At 39.6% G+C, this 17,996-nt stretch overlaps 2 protein-coding genes and 1 long non-coding RNA gene across 4 annotated transcripts; 1 reads left to right on the forward strand and 2 right to left on the reverse strand.

The window, feature by feature from the left end:
- Window positions 1–1,749: 1,749 nt before the first annotated feature.
- Window positions 1,750–9,220, forward strand: LOC125012516. Its single transcript, XR_007113288.1, has 3 exons — window positions 1,750–2,163; window positions 3,481–3,556; window positions 6,976–9,220. It is a non-coding gene; the product is annotated as an uncharacterized LOC125012516 (long non-coding RNA).
- On the reverse strand, window positions 5,660–7,191 carry LOC125012515 (kallikrein-8-like). The gene is made up of 5 exons (XM_047592501.1): window positions 7,117–7,191; window positions 6,822–6,984; window positions 6,338–6,633; window positions 6,126–6,256; window positions 5,660–6,030 (listed from the first exon to the last, which is right to left on the reverse strand). The coding sequence occupies exons 1-5, from the start codon at window positions 7,151–7,153 to the stop codon at window positions 5,881–5,883; spliced, it is 777 nt and encodes a 258-aa protein (XP_047448457.1). The 5' UTR covers window positions 7,154–7,191; the 3' UTR covers window positions 5,660–5,880.
- Window positions 9,200–17,807, reverse strand: golm1 (golgi membrane protein 1). Of its 2 annotated transcripts, none has more exons than XM_047592500.1 (11): window positions 17,619–17,807; window positions 15,727–15,868; window positions 14,937–15,116; window positions 14,777–14,831; window positions 14,555–14,657; window positions 14,299–14,422; window positions 13,236–13,395; window positions 12,841–13,059; window positions 12,468–12,629; window positions 12,252–12,344; window positions 9,200–11,075 (listed from the first exon to the last, which is right to left on the reverse strand). In XM_047592500.1, the coding sequence occupies exons 2-10, from the start codon at window positions 15,853–15,855 to the stop codon at window positions 12,253–12,255; spliced, it is 1,224 nt and encodes a 407-aa protein (XP_047448456.1). In that variant the 5' UTR covers window positions 15,856–15,868; window positions 17,619–17,807; the 3' UTR covers window positions 9,200–11,075; window position 12,252. The 2 variants fall into 2 exon arrangements, with proteins under 2 accessions (XP_047448456.1, XP_047448455.1); XM_047592499.1 differs by having other exon boundaries at window positions 13,236–13,398.
- Between the last annotated feature and the right edge of the window lie 189 nt (window positions 17,808–17,996).

Consider the following 17,996-nt stretch of genomic DNA (forward strand, 5'->3'; position numbering starts at 1 on the left):
TGAAGCCGAGTATCTCCTCAACAAACCTTCTGTCCTGTCTAAAACCCAAGGCAACACTACATCAAAACTGAACTAACATTTATTTTTACTATTTATTTTCATTTCTTATTCTTCTTATTACTTGTTATTTCTCATTCTTATTAATAGTTCCTCATGCTAACATTTTCCAGTTTAATGCAGCTTTCATTTGAACAGATGGACACGCTTCAGCACAAGTGTTGAGCAGTCAATAGGGAGCCGATTAGGGGTTGTTTTTGGTCTTTTGTTCTGTTAAAGTCAGGTGGAAGGGAGGGGTTATACACATGCAACACACAGAGGACAGCGGAACAGGCAGAAAACATTGCAGAGACAGAAACTACATGCATCAGAAAGGGTAAGGAAAATTAGGGAAAGAGTACAGTCTGGACACATTTTAATGTAATAGTATAAAGGCAGAGAGTAGACTGTGTAAAGTTAAAATTTCATACTGAGCTGGTTCCACAAATAACTTGCACAGACCCAAGTGAACTGTCCATCTTTGTTTTTGTATCTTATAATATATTATATTATGTTATGATATATATATATATATATTGTGGGCAGCACAGTACGTGATGGTTAGCACTGATGGTTCCTGGTTTGTGACTGGGTTTGGTCCAGTGACGGCTGGGATAGACTGCCCTGCGATCCCCCAGAGGACAAGTGGTTACAGAAGATGAGAATATATTATTTGTAGCAGTTCAGTGAGGATTTAAATAAAGACATAGCCATTTAATAAACAACTGATATAATGTAATTCTATTAGTGTTTTTTTACACTATACACACAATTTCGTAATAAATGAATTTAAGAAACAAGAAACTCTGAGGAGCTAGTTGAAAGCCGAAAGAGATGGGTCTTTTTAGTGAGCCGAACCAAAAGAACCGAAGAACCGTCTCTCTAAACAGAGCCAGAATTCCTAATCACTACTGTAGACAGTATTCACAAAGTAAAATCATAAACCCCTCTCTGTGTGCGACCCCCACAGCACCTCCCTCAGCCAGGGAGGACTGTTGTCTACACAATTAATAAAAAAAAAAAAAGGCAAAAAAACAAACTAACATGAAGAACAGCACAAGGTGTTGACCTGGCCTCCAAATTCACTACATCCCAAACTGATCAAGTATCAGTGGGATGATCCACAGAAAGTGTTTGGCACTCAACTGATGCAGGACATGATTAAAGATGCTCTGAGGTACTTTGTGAGCCCACCTGTTCTCTCCTAAAAGTAAGTTTACCAACAGTTTTTATGATTAAAGCAGGTATTTACATCATGTATGGATTTGAATAGTTTTATCTTGAGTGATATTATTGGTTAATCTCCCACCTAGCTGGCTGCAATTTATGGTTTTAAACTCGTGTCATCTGGGTTAAAGTTTAAACCCAGGCACAGAGTTGTTAATTTTTCTGCCACCACAGGACTGCAGCTTATAAAAAGGACATGGACAATAATTCTTCACCACAGTTTTACTGCAAGATGCTGTAACTTTTACAGATTAATGATTCTAGTAAAGTTAGTCGTAAAACAAGTTGATGGTGTGATGTGGTTAATATACTAAGAATAGTATAACTTAGTCAACTATCACAGCTGCAGAGGTTTTCAGACATTTACTGGTGGAATTAATGATGCATGGAGTCCCTGCACACAGCATCTCTCATTCACTCATATTGATTAACTATGCACCTGCAGCCACTTGAGATTATTTTGTCTGTGTCTATGTGTGTTTTTTTCTCTCTCCAGGTGTTGCCTGTTCAACAAGCACCAGGCGAACATTGACTCATTTGTCACGCACTGCTCCAGGGTATGCATGTCACTCGTGTTGTTGTGCGTGGGCGTCTCATTTCTTGTAGTGAAATGCAGCCACATCCAGATCCACGGACACAACGGAGGTTGACAACGTCTGTTGTCTCTCTCTCTCTCTTTTCTTTTTTTGGCAATTTGTGCCTCAAGTTGGGTGGAGATTCTGGCTGGAAAGATTTATGTACTAATGGACCCATATCGCTTTACCACATCGGTGTGGTTTTCTTCATGCCTCTGCAGGCGGAGAAGGTGGACGCAGCGCTGCATAGTTTGCCTCAGCGGCAGCATCTAGCCTGTCTCGGCACCTGGATCCTCTACCACAACCTGAGGATCATGATCGCATGGTAAGAGGACGTATGTTTATCGCTGAGAACTGCTGCTCACAATTAAAGCACGATACGTCGACTCTCCGTAAATGTTTGTATTTTTTCTAGGTACCTGTCAAATTCTTACGGTGGCTGTTGTCCACTCGGCAGCGTCTTCATGGCGAAGAGCGATTTTGAGGAGCGTGAGGACGAGCAGCAAAAAGAGAAGAAAGGTAAACTTTTTTTTTTGTTTGCACTGGCTTTATCTGAAATGGATGATCATATTATGAAAGTCCAAGTCTGCTTAGAAATACTGTCACTCCTTTAGGTTTTTGCTATGGATGCACCAATTGCGAAATTCTGTGCCGATACCGGTGTCGATATTTAAAATAACAATTAGGCCGATGCCGATTTTTTTTCTTTGTTATTTACATAATGCTGAACTGTTGTTTAAATCTTCTATCTTTTCATCGTAGCATCCCGATGGGCAAAAATTCAGTCAAATTTATTAAACTAACACAACCGACATTTAATAGACTATAACCTTTAATTAATATGTTTAATTGAAGTTCTTTTCTTAAAATTAACTTCTTTCTTAAAAATTCCTCAGCTAATTCTCAGTGAAATCGTCAGTATTGTATTGCCCAACAAAACCATTTCACTGATTTTAGCCTGATATAGAACAATAAGATTTATTTTCAGTATTTACATTACCCAATAAAAACTGCTTTTTTTTGCGAAAATAAAACTTTTTTTGCCAGTGCCACTAGGGTTTGGGTGGCGTTTTTACAGAGCGAGCCAGACTGATGAGGCATAAGGCAAAGTTTTGAAGTATACGATTGTAGAAATATCATATTGTATCTTCTCCAGAAAAAAACACTAACATAAACGTAGTGGTGTCAGTTAAATAAATGACCACATCAAAAAGCACAACAACGATCACTTCAGAGTCTAAATAATAATATGAATTAAGGTTTTATTATAGATCTGAAACTTTTAAACATATGTAACATATATACATTGCATAAATGGCTATAAAAGCGTATGCTTATATAGACATTTATGTAATGTATATGTGTTATATATTATTTTGTCTTTTTTTGGGGGGTTTATAATCATTAGTTCTTTCTCTTTGTATGTACAACATATTTTTATACATATAAAATAAATAAATTCATTCAACGCCTGCATGTTCAATAACAGGCTCTTCCACTAGGTGGCAGCATTGTAACAAAATACATTTTTCATATGTGGGCTCCATGATTGACCTGATTTACTTTAGAGTTTTATGTGGTACCTTTACCACATAAAACTACCCATGACTACCCATAATCAGTTGTTAATTATTGATCACAGGTGAACCGTATACCGAAGGTGGCCAAACCCAACAGCTATGAACCTCCTGGCTGGAGGACACAAGAAGGAGACCAAGGTAACGCAATACACACATTTTTTGGATCAGTAGTTTTTATTTGCTCTTGTGTGCATTCAATCCCCCTCCAAAAAGTGTTATTTATTTAGCAACCAGTAAAGAAAAAGAAAAAAAGATAACATGGAATCTCTTGTAACTGCTGTTCCATATTGTAAAAATTGTTGTACTAAAACGGCAAAGAAAGGTATACTTTTTTTTTGGCATTGTCCTTATCTCAAAGGGATGATCACATTATGAAAGTCCATGTCTGAGCAGAAATAGTCTTATTCCTTGAAAAACGATCCTTTAGGTTTTTTGTAGGGATGCACTGATAGTGAAATTATGTGCCGATACAGGGATTGTGTTTCAAATAACAATTTGGCCGATTATTTTTCTTTGTTATTTAAACATTACTGAACTGTTGTTTAAGTCTTTCATCTCTTCATCCTATTATTCCAATGGGCACAAATTCAGTCAGTCAAATTTATGTATTTAAGTCTAAGTGTAAAAACAATGGGAAAATAAAACATGTTAATAATAAATAACACAATTATTTGTTTATTATTTGGTATGCTCTGGTGCTGTCTGCACGCAGTTTTTTTAATGACTCACTACGTCGGAGGCTACGTGCGTAGCTCACTGCGTCGATGTGCCGCAGTACTATAAAGGCGGCTTGAGTACTTACTGGCGGTCATTTGAACTTCCCTCAGTCGTCCGTTTTTGATCGATTATGAGATTTGATGTGTTAAAATCCTTTATTACAGCACCGCCTCTAGAAGTATGGCTGGCAGATGTAGGTATTGCAAACTGCACATGACGAAACTTGCTTGAGACTGTGAAGTTCCGCCACACAATTGACATATTGTTTCAGCTGATCAAGGAAAATGCATGGACAGGGCGCCCCCTTCCGTCAATTGCAAGTAAAAATATATATATATATATATAGGTATATTTTGTACAGTCTTTCAGTATCAAATTTGAAAGAATGTACAAAAAAGACAAGAATATACAGCAATCTGACAGCCAGTATATACAGTGCGGGTAGGGAATTTCAAAAAATGCTGAAAAATTGGAATATGATATAAACGCTAGGATCAGATTATTGTGCAAAAGAACCTGTTGCATTTTTTGTGCAGTGTGCGTCCACAGGTGCTCCCAGAGTTTGACCGCTCAGCTCACAGATACTTGTTGAGCTACAGTCACATACCCTTTAAGTCATTTCATTTTGCCTCCAAAAAAAAAGTGTCTCATGTCGAGTTTTCTTTTCTTTGACACCCTTTAAATAAAGACACACGCTTGCAGGAACAACTGTAAATGTAAATTACACCACTGATATTCAAATCCAGTCGTCTCTGTGGCCCTTCAAGACTAACAATTATAATTTAGCTCGGTCGGTCGGTCACGTGTTCCGCGTAGACGCTCACTGGCCGCTGTCCTGACGTGCCCAGACGTGCCTCTAGCTCACTAATCGATGGTAAGGCGTCGGAGTAATTAGAAAAAACTCATGGCCCGGTGAGTAAGTTTTGGAATATTACAATATAAAGATAACAACAATAATAATTAGGTGAATAAAAGCACATTTAAAGTCATTATTTATATATAATTTATTTATTTAGCATTAGGAATAATAAAGGGCAGATTATGAATCAGCACAAGGGAGCAAATTCGTGGCTATACGGTGTAAATTCTTGAGTAAGGTATGAAATGTCACTGTGTGTGTGTGTGTGTGTGTTTTATGTGCATCAGGTTATAGCTTATCAATCATTTCATTCTGCAGAGACTGTAAGGAGGGGAGGTTGAAAGACAAAGGGGCTGCATGAGGCTCCGAAAGGCAAAGACCAGCCTACTTTTGCTTTGCACTGCTGAACATGGGTTGCCACAAGTTAACCAGTTACACTGTAAAGTATTTTTCCCGAATCTGAATACTTCCTCCAACCACCGGGAGCAGGGCTAGACTAAAAGTTCTTTGTTCTGCACCTCTCTCCAGGGAGCTCTGAGCTTTTGTTCTGTGATGTGGCACCGGTCAGCTCACGTGCCTTAGAAGTAAAATGTGATTTTGAAAGTCAAATTGTTATGGAAATGAGGTTTCATGAAGAGATAACAAATTACACAGGGACTCTCGGGCAGCCATATTTATTTTAATTCATGAAACGTAAGACAGAAATTTTAAATATAGTTTACAGTCATTTATTTTTTTTAAAGACTTTGATGCAACAAGTGGTGATTAATGCACTTTAAAGTCATTTTTTTGCCTCATTAAAATGGGTCTTTCTTATCACACCAAGCTGCCTACGCTCTACTTGACATCGTCTTCTCTCTGCAGGTGACTATGGTTATGAATGAACTCATGAATGCTTAGCCATGGTTTCGTCAATCCACTTCCTGTAGTGGCAGATATCCAACATCACAACGCGCTTTACACACGTATCAACCGGTTCGCTCACAATAATTCCATGTAAGACACCGTCGTGCTCCACGGCCGTACCCGAATCGCCCTGGAAGACAGAGATCGGAGGTGAGATTGTTTCGCATTTTGGAAGCTATAGAGGGAAGAAAACAAGGGGAGCCATAAAACAAGCAGGTTACTTACAAAGCAGACTTCTACATCTGGTTTAAAGGCACACATGACTGCAGCTTCATCAACGTGGTAGACTTTACCAGGTTTATCATTCTCACCACATTCAGTGATGGCAGTATTGGCACATCTCAGGCTACTTGATTCTGGGGATTTAAAACAAAGCGTCAACTAGTTAGTTATGTTTTCAAAACAAAAATTGAACAGACTCTTTGAGTGTTTCTCACTTTTCAAGTCAGCCTTATGGGCTCCCCAGCCTCCAATCTCAACCTGCTTGTTCACCTCTAGTTTAGTACATTCAGCAGGAGGAAGGTTGATGGGGGTACTTTTAGAAGACGCATCCTTGGACAGTTTCACAAGCATAATGTCATGCTCCTTCCCCTCCTCATCTTTATAGATGAACTGCTGCTTAACTGGAATTTCTTGATCATATTTGTCCTTCCGCCCGAAGAAAGAAAAGATTGAGCTCTTGGCTTTTTTATACCATGGCCTATGGCTTGTGTCAAGTTTGACGTTAATTTTCCTGCAGAAAAAGAAGAAAAAATAAAACAGGAAAGGACATTTTAATCAAACAATGCAAATACACAAATAATGCAACACATTATATTTAATTTTTTAAAATTCTAACCAGATGGTCTATAATATTTAAAATGTTTCGTTTTACAGCATCTGTGTCACACAGAGAGGTGAAACACACATGAAACTTCTTACTGATTTCCACAGTGTGAAGCTGTGATGAACCAGCGTTTGTTAAGCAGAGCGCCTCCACAGGGCTTTTTCCCCTGAACAGTCTCTATCTGGACATGATACTTCCTTTCCCCGTCGCATTTCTTGCTCCCAATAACCCTCTTCTCGATTTCCCCAGAGGCTACGCCTGGTACGATGGAAGAAGAGCAGACGAGGAGTTGTGTCAGCAATTCGGTTGCAGACAATCAATCAGATCAATTGAGCACATGTGAGATGGAAAAAAAGTCTTTGGATTTAAAATGAATAAAAAAGAACTCACCAGCAAGCACCAAAACAACAAAGCAAAGCTTCATCATGGTCCCTCTGCGTGTGGATCACTTCAGGTGGTGACCGTTCGATACTTCAGCTTTTTTATAGTGAGTCTCAGGTGTTGGAGAGGGGTGTTTATCGGCTGGTCTCTTGGGCGACGTGGATGTGCTCGAAAGCTATAGGTGGCCCTCAGCACCCTCCCCACACCCCAACACCTATTCAAACACCTGTTATGGCAGTAAAGTGAAGTGTGAGGGTGGGACGAGGAGAGTGCTGGGGAGGATCCAAGGAGTGTATGAAAATACTGTGCACACTGGCACCAGGTCACATCACCTTTTATGCTTTGTGTGTGTGGGGGGGATTCATACGTTTTAGAATTCCTTTATGGTTATTTTTTTTTTCCAAAACCTTAAATTAGAACTTCGAACTGTTCAAGAAAAGCCTCTTGATCTCTACATTTGGTATCATTGCTTCAGATTTGTGTCTCACACTGTGTGACAACATGTCAGTGCGCTGCTTAATTATCGTATGACATCCAGTTTTTAACAGAGTACACCGCCAATTGGTCTGGAGTCCTTCTGCTGAATGCAAGACGACTTGTGTTGTAATCAGTCTACGGAGGAATTTGTGTTTACACAGTTTCCATATACTAGTAGTATGATTAAATTAGTGACATCCCAGTTACCCTGTAATAATGCTCCGCGCCACTAGTTGGATTAAACATCACCACGTAATAACATAAGCAATTATATGGGATAGAATATGTAGCACATCTGTAAGAAAAAAAGTGTTTTAATGCAAGACCTTCAGTTTATTGTTGAATAAATGTGTGGTAGAACAAGTTAAACCCACTTTTGCAATATTCCCTCTGTCTGATATTCATAGAAATACCACCATGCTTAGGTGTTCCCCATTTGGGCCCTGTAATAATGCTCTGTGCTATTACGTGGGAGCCTTCTCTGCCGCTGCTGCTCGCTGCCACCCCCCTCCAGACACTGCTCCGAGCCCAACACTTTTAAATTCCTTTTAAAAACCCAACTCTTTTAACGTTTAGCTACTTTACAGCGTTCATTTTAGCTGTTCTCAATTTCGATTTATTGTTATACTTAATGTGCTTTGTCTTATGTTGCGTTCGTAAAGTGTCTTTGAGTTTTGAAAAGCGCTATATACCTAAAATGTATTAATATTATTTATATGGGACAGTATCTGTAGCACATCTGTGAGGAAAAAAAGGGTTTTAATGCAAGACTTTCAGTTTGTTGTGCAATGGTAAAAATAAAAACAACTTTCAAATGCAATATTCCCGCCGTCTGATATTCATACGAATACCACCACGCCATGCTTAGGTGTTCCTCATTTGACTGCAATCGTTTCTTATTTGCATATCTGTTGAAATTACGGTCAACTGAATAGGGATGGTAGTGGTGTTATGCTGAGGGCGAGTTTTATGAGGGGTTTATCCAGAAGACAGTTTTACCTAAGGTAAATTAGGACTCTTCTCTAGTTTGGGGAACCATAAGGACTTGAGAACCGGCACTGAACCCAAACGATGAACTCATAAAACTTTTAAGAACCCTGTGAGATTTTTTCTAAATCAGGAGTTGACTTTCAAATGTTATAAACATTTAACTAATTTAATTGGACTAGTAAATGAATACTGTCCAAAATACTATCGCTGTTAATCTTATGCACTGCGTATAGGTTACATCATTGTGAGGCCGCGACAGTTTGTTTTCTTTTAACATTTATTACAAATAAAGTTTGCAAGCAATCAATGAATCGCACAAGAAGCTGTTCCTTGACAGTAGTAATAAAAACACTTTATTCTCTGTTGTCCATAAACGCTATGATTATTTAAACATTTTTGTAAATTTGTTCAGCAAATTAGGATCAAATAAAAATACAAACTCTCACGTATTATTGCCAACAAAACAAAAGTTAAGCATTTTATAATAAAAAAAAAAAAATCATAAAAACTTTTCTCTCCAGGTGCATATAACTGTAGTTCAGAAAATGGGACTTTTTACAAGCAGGCAGACGACGCTTTCTGACGAGACAATGGAGTCAGACAATGAGACGGCAATAAAATTACATTTAAAAAAAAAAAAAAAAAATGATAATAACAATAAGTAACATTCCCTGTGCAAAAGGTTGGGCGAGACAAAGAGGCAGACGAAAGGGTTTGTGTCCAGTCCTTCAGTGTAGGACTGATACATGCCGATATGTTTTGCATATGTACAAAGAGTTTCTCCTTCTGTGTAAGTTGTCACGGAGCAACAATCCTTCATTAGCACTCCTGTTCAGTATTTGTTTGGTTACTCTGAGGCAAAAGGTACAGGAACAGAAAGAAAAACAGCATAAATATTAATTAAAAAAAAAAGTTTACTTATTACTACTTGGGGAGCCGCTCTGAGAAAGTTCCACATTTGTAAAATATGTGTTTGTCAATAAAGAAAAGTAGTTGACAAAGGTCTGAAATGTTGTTACCGCTAGTTCTTACAGTTTGGGTTTCAATGTTGGAGAAAAGAAAGACACATCGCACACAAAGGCTCCATATTCTGCATGTGCTTCTCGGCTGAAGTGCTCACATATCATGATTTAGTTTATTATTTTAACGTAATGTGTTATTTTGTGGGGGCAGCCTCCAGAACAGGAGCGTTTTTCGGTCACCAGGCTGGTTCAGAGACACAGTAACAATGCACGCACTGTATGCCAACGAGCAGCAACAAAGAAAAACTCCAGATAAGCAAATAACAGCATTAAAAAAAAACTATTGCTGATACCTAAATTATTATGAAAATGATGGCGATTGCAACTGAAGCCGAGTGTCTTCTCAACAATTCTTCTGTTCAGTCTAAAACCAAAGGCAACTCTATATCTAAACTGAACTAACATTTATTTTCTATTCTTATTATTTCTCATTCTTAGTATTAGTTCCTCACACTAACATTTTCCAGTTTAACGCAGCTTTCATTTGAACAGAATGACACGAAACAGTTGAGCAGTCAACGCCTACTAGCGTGAAATGTTCTTCATAATGTTACAGCAATTCTGAGAAATCACCCTCCACAAACACATACACACACACATTCAGCAGACTGGAGACAGTATTCACAAAGTAAAATCTAAACTCCTCCCCATGTCCGACCTCCACAGCGCCTCCCTCGGCCAGGGAGGACTGGTGTCTACACAATTAATAAGGCATGTGTCCAAATACACCAAGACTGGTGACCATTATGAACATTATCCCAGCTTTTCCAGACATTACTCTCGTTATAAATTAAAACAATTTAACCCCAAATATGTTCAATATTTAACCTTGTGATCGGAGCTCAAAATAAAAATGTTGCTGCCATAAAATAATAATTAAAAAAAAGAAATCGACACATGATTCCGATATGAATGAATTAATGATGCCCTAGAAGATGACTTAGTTACGTATATTAAGCCAGCCTTAGCTTTTACATCACGTTTGGCAGCATGGATTCAGTGCGTCTGCTCTAATTTTTCTTACTGGCTACGTTTAATAGTATCACAGTTGGACTTAACACCAACAAGAATCACAGCACTTTTCGATTTATGCAGTTGTGGAAAACTTAATCTGACTTTTAACAGATCAGGACCACTGACCCGACGTCAAAATCATTTCTAGGAGAGACTTACGAGACACTTAACAGCTTAATATAAGATGCCAACAGATCCTCTACTGATTTCATTTTTGTGGTGTCAAGTCTTCAAAAGTTGTGATTGTGATAAGATGATAAAAAAAAAAAAACAGTTTCAATTGAAAATATGAAGTAAGGTATTAACAGGGACCTAACACTGAAATCCTGTTCATATAGAAAATTCTGTCCGATTCTATTCTGTGTTCAGTGTGTTATACTGGTTGCATTAACCTGTACGTTGCTGTTGTGTAACACAGGTGTTGTTGACTAATGCGCTGCGCAAGATCCTTCTCCAACTTCAGCCCTGCAAGAAAAGAAAAAACAACACAAAATATTCTGATGTGGGTAAAATCTGCTGCAGGCGAAAGCATGCGCCAACTACTCCCTCAATGATTTGTGATCATCAGAAAGGAAACCAGCTAGGACTGGATGTATCGTCCTGCATGCAGCGACAACGTGTGGATAAACACACACACGAATCATGCTTTCAGAGGGGAGCTGTTTGTTTCAACAATTTTGGAGACGGTTTGGATTTAAAGTGTGTGTCAGAAACAGCAAAAAAATTCACAAAAGCGCAATAAAGCACAGTTCAACTGCGAGCTGCAACCCAGGAAGTCTCTCCAGCCTCCTGGCCCAAAACTAACTACGTTGCAAAACTCCTACCACAGTGACGTTCCTTACGAAAGAAAGTGTGAGTGGAGGACTATTACTAAAGCAGAGGCCTGTCACATCACCAGACGTCGTTCCTATGTCAACGGTGGAACAACAAATCTTCATACATATGTAAATCGGTGGGGAAAACACCTTTTGAAGAGCAAGTCAGCTTCTTGTTATTTTTACTGCATTCTCTGTTTACATTTTGTTACGCCAGACATGCATCACACATCATTTGTGGCTTTGACTTGGAACCGTCACTGTTTATTGTTCAATTATAATAATAAAGATATACATGGAGCTAAGATGCCGGGACTTGACAGCAATTGACTGTTTCTGGCTTGCTGCGTATACTTTGTGTGTTGTAGGTTCAATGTGCACACAATGCTCCGACTGAACTAAGGCAACAATGATAAATGTGCTCCCACGCATTGTTCTTCCCTTTTAAGTCGTGGCAACTAGTAAAAGACTGATATAGGCTTGAGAGTTGAGGAGCAGATACCTCCTGAATAAAGATGTTTGCTCTCGATAGGTTGTCGCTCACTCAGTGTCAGAGGATATTTACATAAACTCACAGAAGGTTACAATGTGTGACACACTGAGTTAGTGTTATTGTATCTTAATGACCTAAAGCATAGGTCTTTAACAGGGGGTTCGTGATTTATAAACACTAGGCCAAGTTTAGTATAGAAGTTTAAATATACATAAAATATAAAAATATATATATAAATAAAAATATAAAATGAAAAAAAGACCCCTGACCTAAAGAAATAGAAAACAAGTGAGTGATAGGGAGGAAGACATCAGTGCGTGTTTCAGTGTTTACCTTAGATTTGAGCGAGCTCAGCCTGTTTATCTGCTTCAAACTCTCCTTCATTCTCATCGTCCCCGTTATAGTCAGCCAGGTCCTCCTCCATGTCTTTCAAACAGAACAGTGTGGTTATTAACACGACACACAAACGTGCATTTATTTCTTAGTAGTTACCAGTAAAAAAAAAAGGCTGTATCTTGCTCAGTTTTATCCTAAATGATACACACGTACCTATATTTTCAGCCCGTTTACTCTGCTGTTGTTTCTCCAGATCAACTCCGCCCACTACTTGCTCATCTGCATCATATTCATCTGGTTCGTCAAGCTTCAGACCAACATTATCATCTGCCTTCCCCCGACCAATCAGCATGCCTTCCATCCCAGGGTCTGCCTCTGAAAAATACAAATCCCTTTTAGTTAGTTAGTCAAAATTGAAAAACAGACAATAAATGCTACTACACATCAGGGTGAAGCAGCTTATTAGATTGTAATCTGTCTCACATAAAGTATCTACTACATGGGTCAAGACAAATCATCTGAAGAGAACGTAACGTTTGGTACGAAGGCACAATTTAAGGTGTATTCGGCGTGTTTGTTTCTTCACCTTCAGTCTGAACACCGTCCTCCTGAGCATCCATCAACTCAATCCCTTTGTTCTCAGTCAGGTTATTCTTCAGTAGTTTGCTGGTCTCTGTCTCAACCTCGTCTGTTTTGATAGCGCCCTCTTGTGGCTCCACCACGTCCTGCTTCACTGCAGCAGCTGTGGGAGACTCTGTTTTGGAGAAATCCTTGGCTGGTAACAGTTCCACCGGGGCACTGGGAGCTGGAAAAATAACAAGCTGTTGTTGTTGTACTGTGCTATTATATGTAAAGATGTAAACACATAAAATACACCGCATGAACAGCATGCACTGTACACACAATTTCAGTGCTGTTGCATTTTGTGTTTCATTTAATTCGAGCAAACTTATAACCAGAACACTCTAGATCCTCTATTACCTCTGTCCACGGTGATCTCGTTGGTCAGCAGTTCTGGGGGTTCAGTCTCTTTGGAATGAGTGAGGATCGGTGTGTGGCTTACAACAGTTGCTGCTGGAGCTCTGTCCGAGTCAGTCTTGACTGGTTTGTCGTCTTTAACTGCTCCATCCCCTTTGTTTTCCTGCTGAGGAGTAAACATTAAATATTACATTCCAGGCTACAGATGAGTAATAATAAGGGGACTTTCACTAATAAATACAAGAAATGCCAACTCCATTATTATCATTGCATGTGCGCAATGAGGGTGGTTTAGGACATCACTGAACATCTTTAAAGTGTCGCAAAAATTGTGCAATCTGTGGTTCTGTAGGTTTTGAGAACAATGGAGAGTGATACAACGTCGCCTGTGGCTAAATGAGGCTCCTCATCAACAATGTGGAACTGGTTCTGATATCTTAATGTGGATGTGGAACGAACTTGTCTCGTATGCAAGGTTTGCAAAAGTAGACAATGACTCAGAGTTGCAAACACAGCAAATTTATTCCACCAACTGAAGTACAACCATAAGCCACAAGTACGACGAGATCCCGTAAATGAGCAGCCATATCCTCTGGTAAATTAGGGCAACCAGATACGCCGGATTTCTGGTGACAGTCCCCGTTTTGGATGATCTGACCCCGATTAAAGAAATGTTGTGTGCAGACTACAACTACAGTTACCACGGTAGCCGGTCGCACTGCTATTGACACCACAGACATAGCAGTTTAAGTGTATATAAATAATTCAAAACAAATGAAACTGTTAATGTCCCTGTTTCTTCATTTCATCTTGATAGAGACAGAACCGAGGGATTGCATTCTGCCTGGCAGAAGACATCTTACCGTTTTCACATTTCAGACTTAGTCCCTACAGTTTTCCCCGAAACTTACTACTTAAACCTGTATTTAAGCAGTTTATTTGACTATAACCAGAAAGTATCAGTAGAGATAAGGTAGGATAATCCTTTACTTATCCCTGCTGGGAACTCATGGCATTCCTTGAATAAAAATGCTTTACATTATTTCCCATACTTCCCATAACCAACCTGTGAGGAGACGCCTGGAACAGGGATGAGCTTCTCCATTTTCTTCTGAACTTCAAGTTTAGCAGCCGCCACTCTCTCATCACATTGCTCCTTCTGGGACAACACTTGCGAGTGACAACTGGTCCTAGACAGAAGTGACAAGGAGTATATATTACAGTGGCGATATCAGTTCATGTGCATGTGATATATCTGATGCAGACATAAAAAAAAAAAAGGATAAAACAAGTATTGCTATTTCCTTTCAATGGACTCTTACATGTCATAAGTTAGTTTATTGTTTAGGGTGTTGATGTTGCCCTGGCAACTCTGCAGCTCCTTCTGAACCCTCCCCAAGTCATCGCTCAGCTGATTCAGTTGACCTACAGCAGACACACACACAGGACATCAGAGAGTTTTTTTGTTCATTTTCAACATACTTTTATTGGCTGTTAAGGCCACACAGTTTCTGACAAATATAGAACAAATCTTCACAGTTTACCTTTGAGTTCCTGTATGGCTTTGGCACTGGAGGAAATGTTCAGCTGGAGTGTCATCTAGGACAAAACCACAATATAACTGTCAATATCTGCCGTTTGCATCAAACTTCCCCGTGAGGATGTGCGCGTCGAGTGAGAGTAACAAATGTTGTTAACGTGCACCTTGTCTTGGCTGCAGGTGCTCTGGGCTTCTTCCAGCTGTTTCTTGTAGAAGCTTTCAATGTGGCTGATCTGCTCCTTCTGTCTCTGGATCTCTCCCTGGAACTCATTCTTCTTCATCTCTACCACGCCTCGCTCCGCTGCACCACGTCGTACCTGGCCCTCCAGTTCATACAGCTTAGTCTGTCACACACACACACACACACACACACACACACGTAGATAAAGGGATAACGATAAGAGTCTTTTTAATAATACTACTCTGTCAAGTCTGTGGTCTTTTCACAATGTTTAGACGGAACAGGGAATGTGTAATGATGACACCATCAACCCCATCGTGCAGTTTATATTTTTGAAATTTCCCAAACGATGTCCTGGGTTAAGTTTGTTTCTTTGCATTAAAGGGTGTGACATGTAGTAAAAGGGCATACAGAGGCGATAACCAAAACACCAAAGCCCAACTTCTCACAAAACTTATCTAACTTCCGCAGAAGGAAATACCGCATTTGTGGTACGAATCCAGTTGATGTTAACCACCTGTTTAGCATGTGAACTCAAAACATATCAGACTCAAACAAACGCTGGAAGAAAAAAGCGCAGATCTGTTTAGAAAGAGAGAATTTTAATTGATTGATGACTTGCGAGATCAGTAGTGAAATCACTTGTAATGAGCTAAATTTTAGCTTCATGAAGGTTATGTTTTGGCTAGTGCCTGTTTTTTTTGACATTCCAACATTTTTAAGATATAAACCTTCATTGGTCACTAAGGTAACACACATGGATGTTAACCTACCTGTAGCTCCAGGCTGCGGGAGCTGGACACCCAGTAGTTAAACCCCAGAACCAGGATACAAGCGATTAGGGCCGCGATCATCAGAGGAGGTGATCTACCTCCACGACGGCCGTTCCCCAGCCCACCCATAGTGACCTACAAACTGGACACACACAAAATACAGCCAGGGGTTAGTACACTTCAAATCAGGGGTGTCGCACTCATTTTAGCTTGGGTGCCACATTCAGCCCAAATTGATCTCAAATGGGCCAAACAATTAAGATAACACCATAATAACCTATACGTAAAGACAGCTTTAGATTTTTTCCATTTTTTTAGTGCAAAGACGAACAAGTAAATTAGGACAATAGTTACATTTAATAACTATCCTTCAAATTGTGTTCTGTCCACTTCTCTGACTACAACGGTGGATAAATTAGGGATAGAAGTTATTTTCTATATTAGCAAGGAGTTCACGATATGATACATATCATGATACTTGAGGCACAATACGATACATTATCGCCATATAATGACATTGTGACATATTGGAAGTGAGAAACTGAGAAATGTTGAGAAATTTGTTGTATATTGGTCACCGCAAGTTGCATATGTGTACATCAGATGACATCATTCATTGGACAAACTGAGTCAAAAAAACAATATCAATCCAAACTATCCATTCCCAGTTTATTGCACTTGTACAGAAAAAGTGGTGACCTTTTCTTTTAAAGTCCATACTAAGACATTCAAAATCGATATTGTATCGGAAGAAAAAGCAATGCACAGTCATTTCTTCCCACCCCCTAAAACTCATGCAGCGGGCCAGACAGGACCCTGTGGTGGGCCGCATGTCTGACACCTGTGCTTTAAATTATTTCCAGGACAGAAAGTCTTTTCTGTTTTTTGCAGAGACGTCGGTTAAGATCTCAAAAGGGGCATGCAGGTGTTTGGGGATTGTAAGGGGCTTGCTGAAGCAGAGGCCTAGTTAAAGTGAGCTGCTTTCGCTTGTATGAAGTCTTTGGTGGCAGCCAAGAGATAAAATGGGGCACAGGAAGTCAGAAATTGGGGAAGTCACATGATCACCTCAACCTCACAGTGAGTTTGGCTATTCCACTACAGACACCCTATTCTTAACTCACTTTCTCACGAATAATCCTGACTCACCGCAGAACTGTCACTGCCAAATACCTCAGTGCCTTTTAGTGTGTCAATTTGTTTTCTCCCGATTGTGCTAATCCAATTAATTACGTTGAAATAATGCATATCTCTCTACAAAGATCCAAAGTCCACAACATTCACTTCACTGATACAGCCAGGTATTGGCTGGTGCAGGGAGTGCATATTGTCCGTGTAAATAATATGCACCAGCCTACCTCCTGTGCTTGGGTTTCATCCATCATGCAAATGGAAAAGGGACTTGCAAACACACACAGGGCTCCTTTGAAGGAGAATAAATCGATGATACGGATACTTTAATCCTCACACAACAGCAGTGGCGTTACAGCAGAGGATTGTTACCTCAGTCCAAGATCACAAACAATCACACACTGAATCAGCTCGTACATACAACATATGAGCATTAACGACAGAGACATTACATTTCTAACTGCAATCGTTGCCATATAAAACTCAGACAAAAACACCCCTCTTCGTATTGTAGATCAGCTAAACGCAGGTCCACAATGAGCTAGTCGTCACACTCTGTCCGCACACGTACTTAAATTGTAAACATATACTTTTAGCAAAACGTGAACAGCAAAGCTAATAAAAGGAAAGCATCGAGATCGATATTTTCGCCTGTGGTTTTTTTTTTTTATGCTTGAAAGCAACCAGTAGGCTGTCTACGTTGCAAGCTAAAGCTAACGTCGTTAGCAACGCAGCTTCTCCAGTCAGCCACAGCATCTACTTACTTATCCGACAAGCCGGAAAACACCCAAATATTCGGGTCGGCGGTAGAAGTGATTCCTGGCGATGTGGTTGACAACTTAAACGCGTATTCCGAGCAAATAACTACGGGTAGTTAGCTCGTATCCATCACTACCATGCAGACCGCCGAGTGGTTGTGGCTAACTGTTGTGCCGCCTCTGCTTGCTGTAAGGAAAATGTACTTGTACAGTGGAGCATCATTTCTAGAGACATCCAAAACGCATTTAATGCCCGATTTATAGCATGTATATGAAATATTTCATAGAGTAAAGTAACGGTTCAACAACTTGATGTTAAAGCACCGTTTACTGGAGAGTGTTCGAGTTGCGAATGGTAAATTACGAATTTACGAAGAGCTCTTG

This window comes from Mugil cephalus, chromosome 8 (assembly GCF_022458985.1).
Source record: "Mugil cephalus isolate CIBA_MC_2020 chromosome 8, CIBA_Mcephalus_1.1, whole genome shotgun sequence".
Lineage (NCBI taxonomy): Eukaryota > Metazoa > Chordata > Actinopteri > Mugiliformes > Mugilidae > Mugil > Mugil cephalus.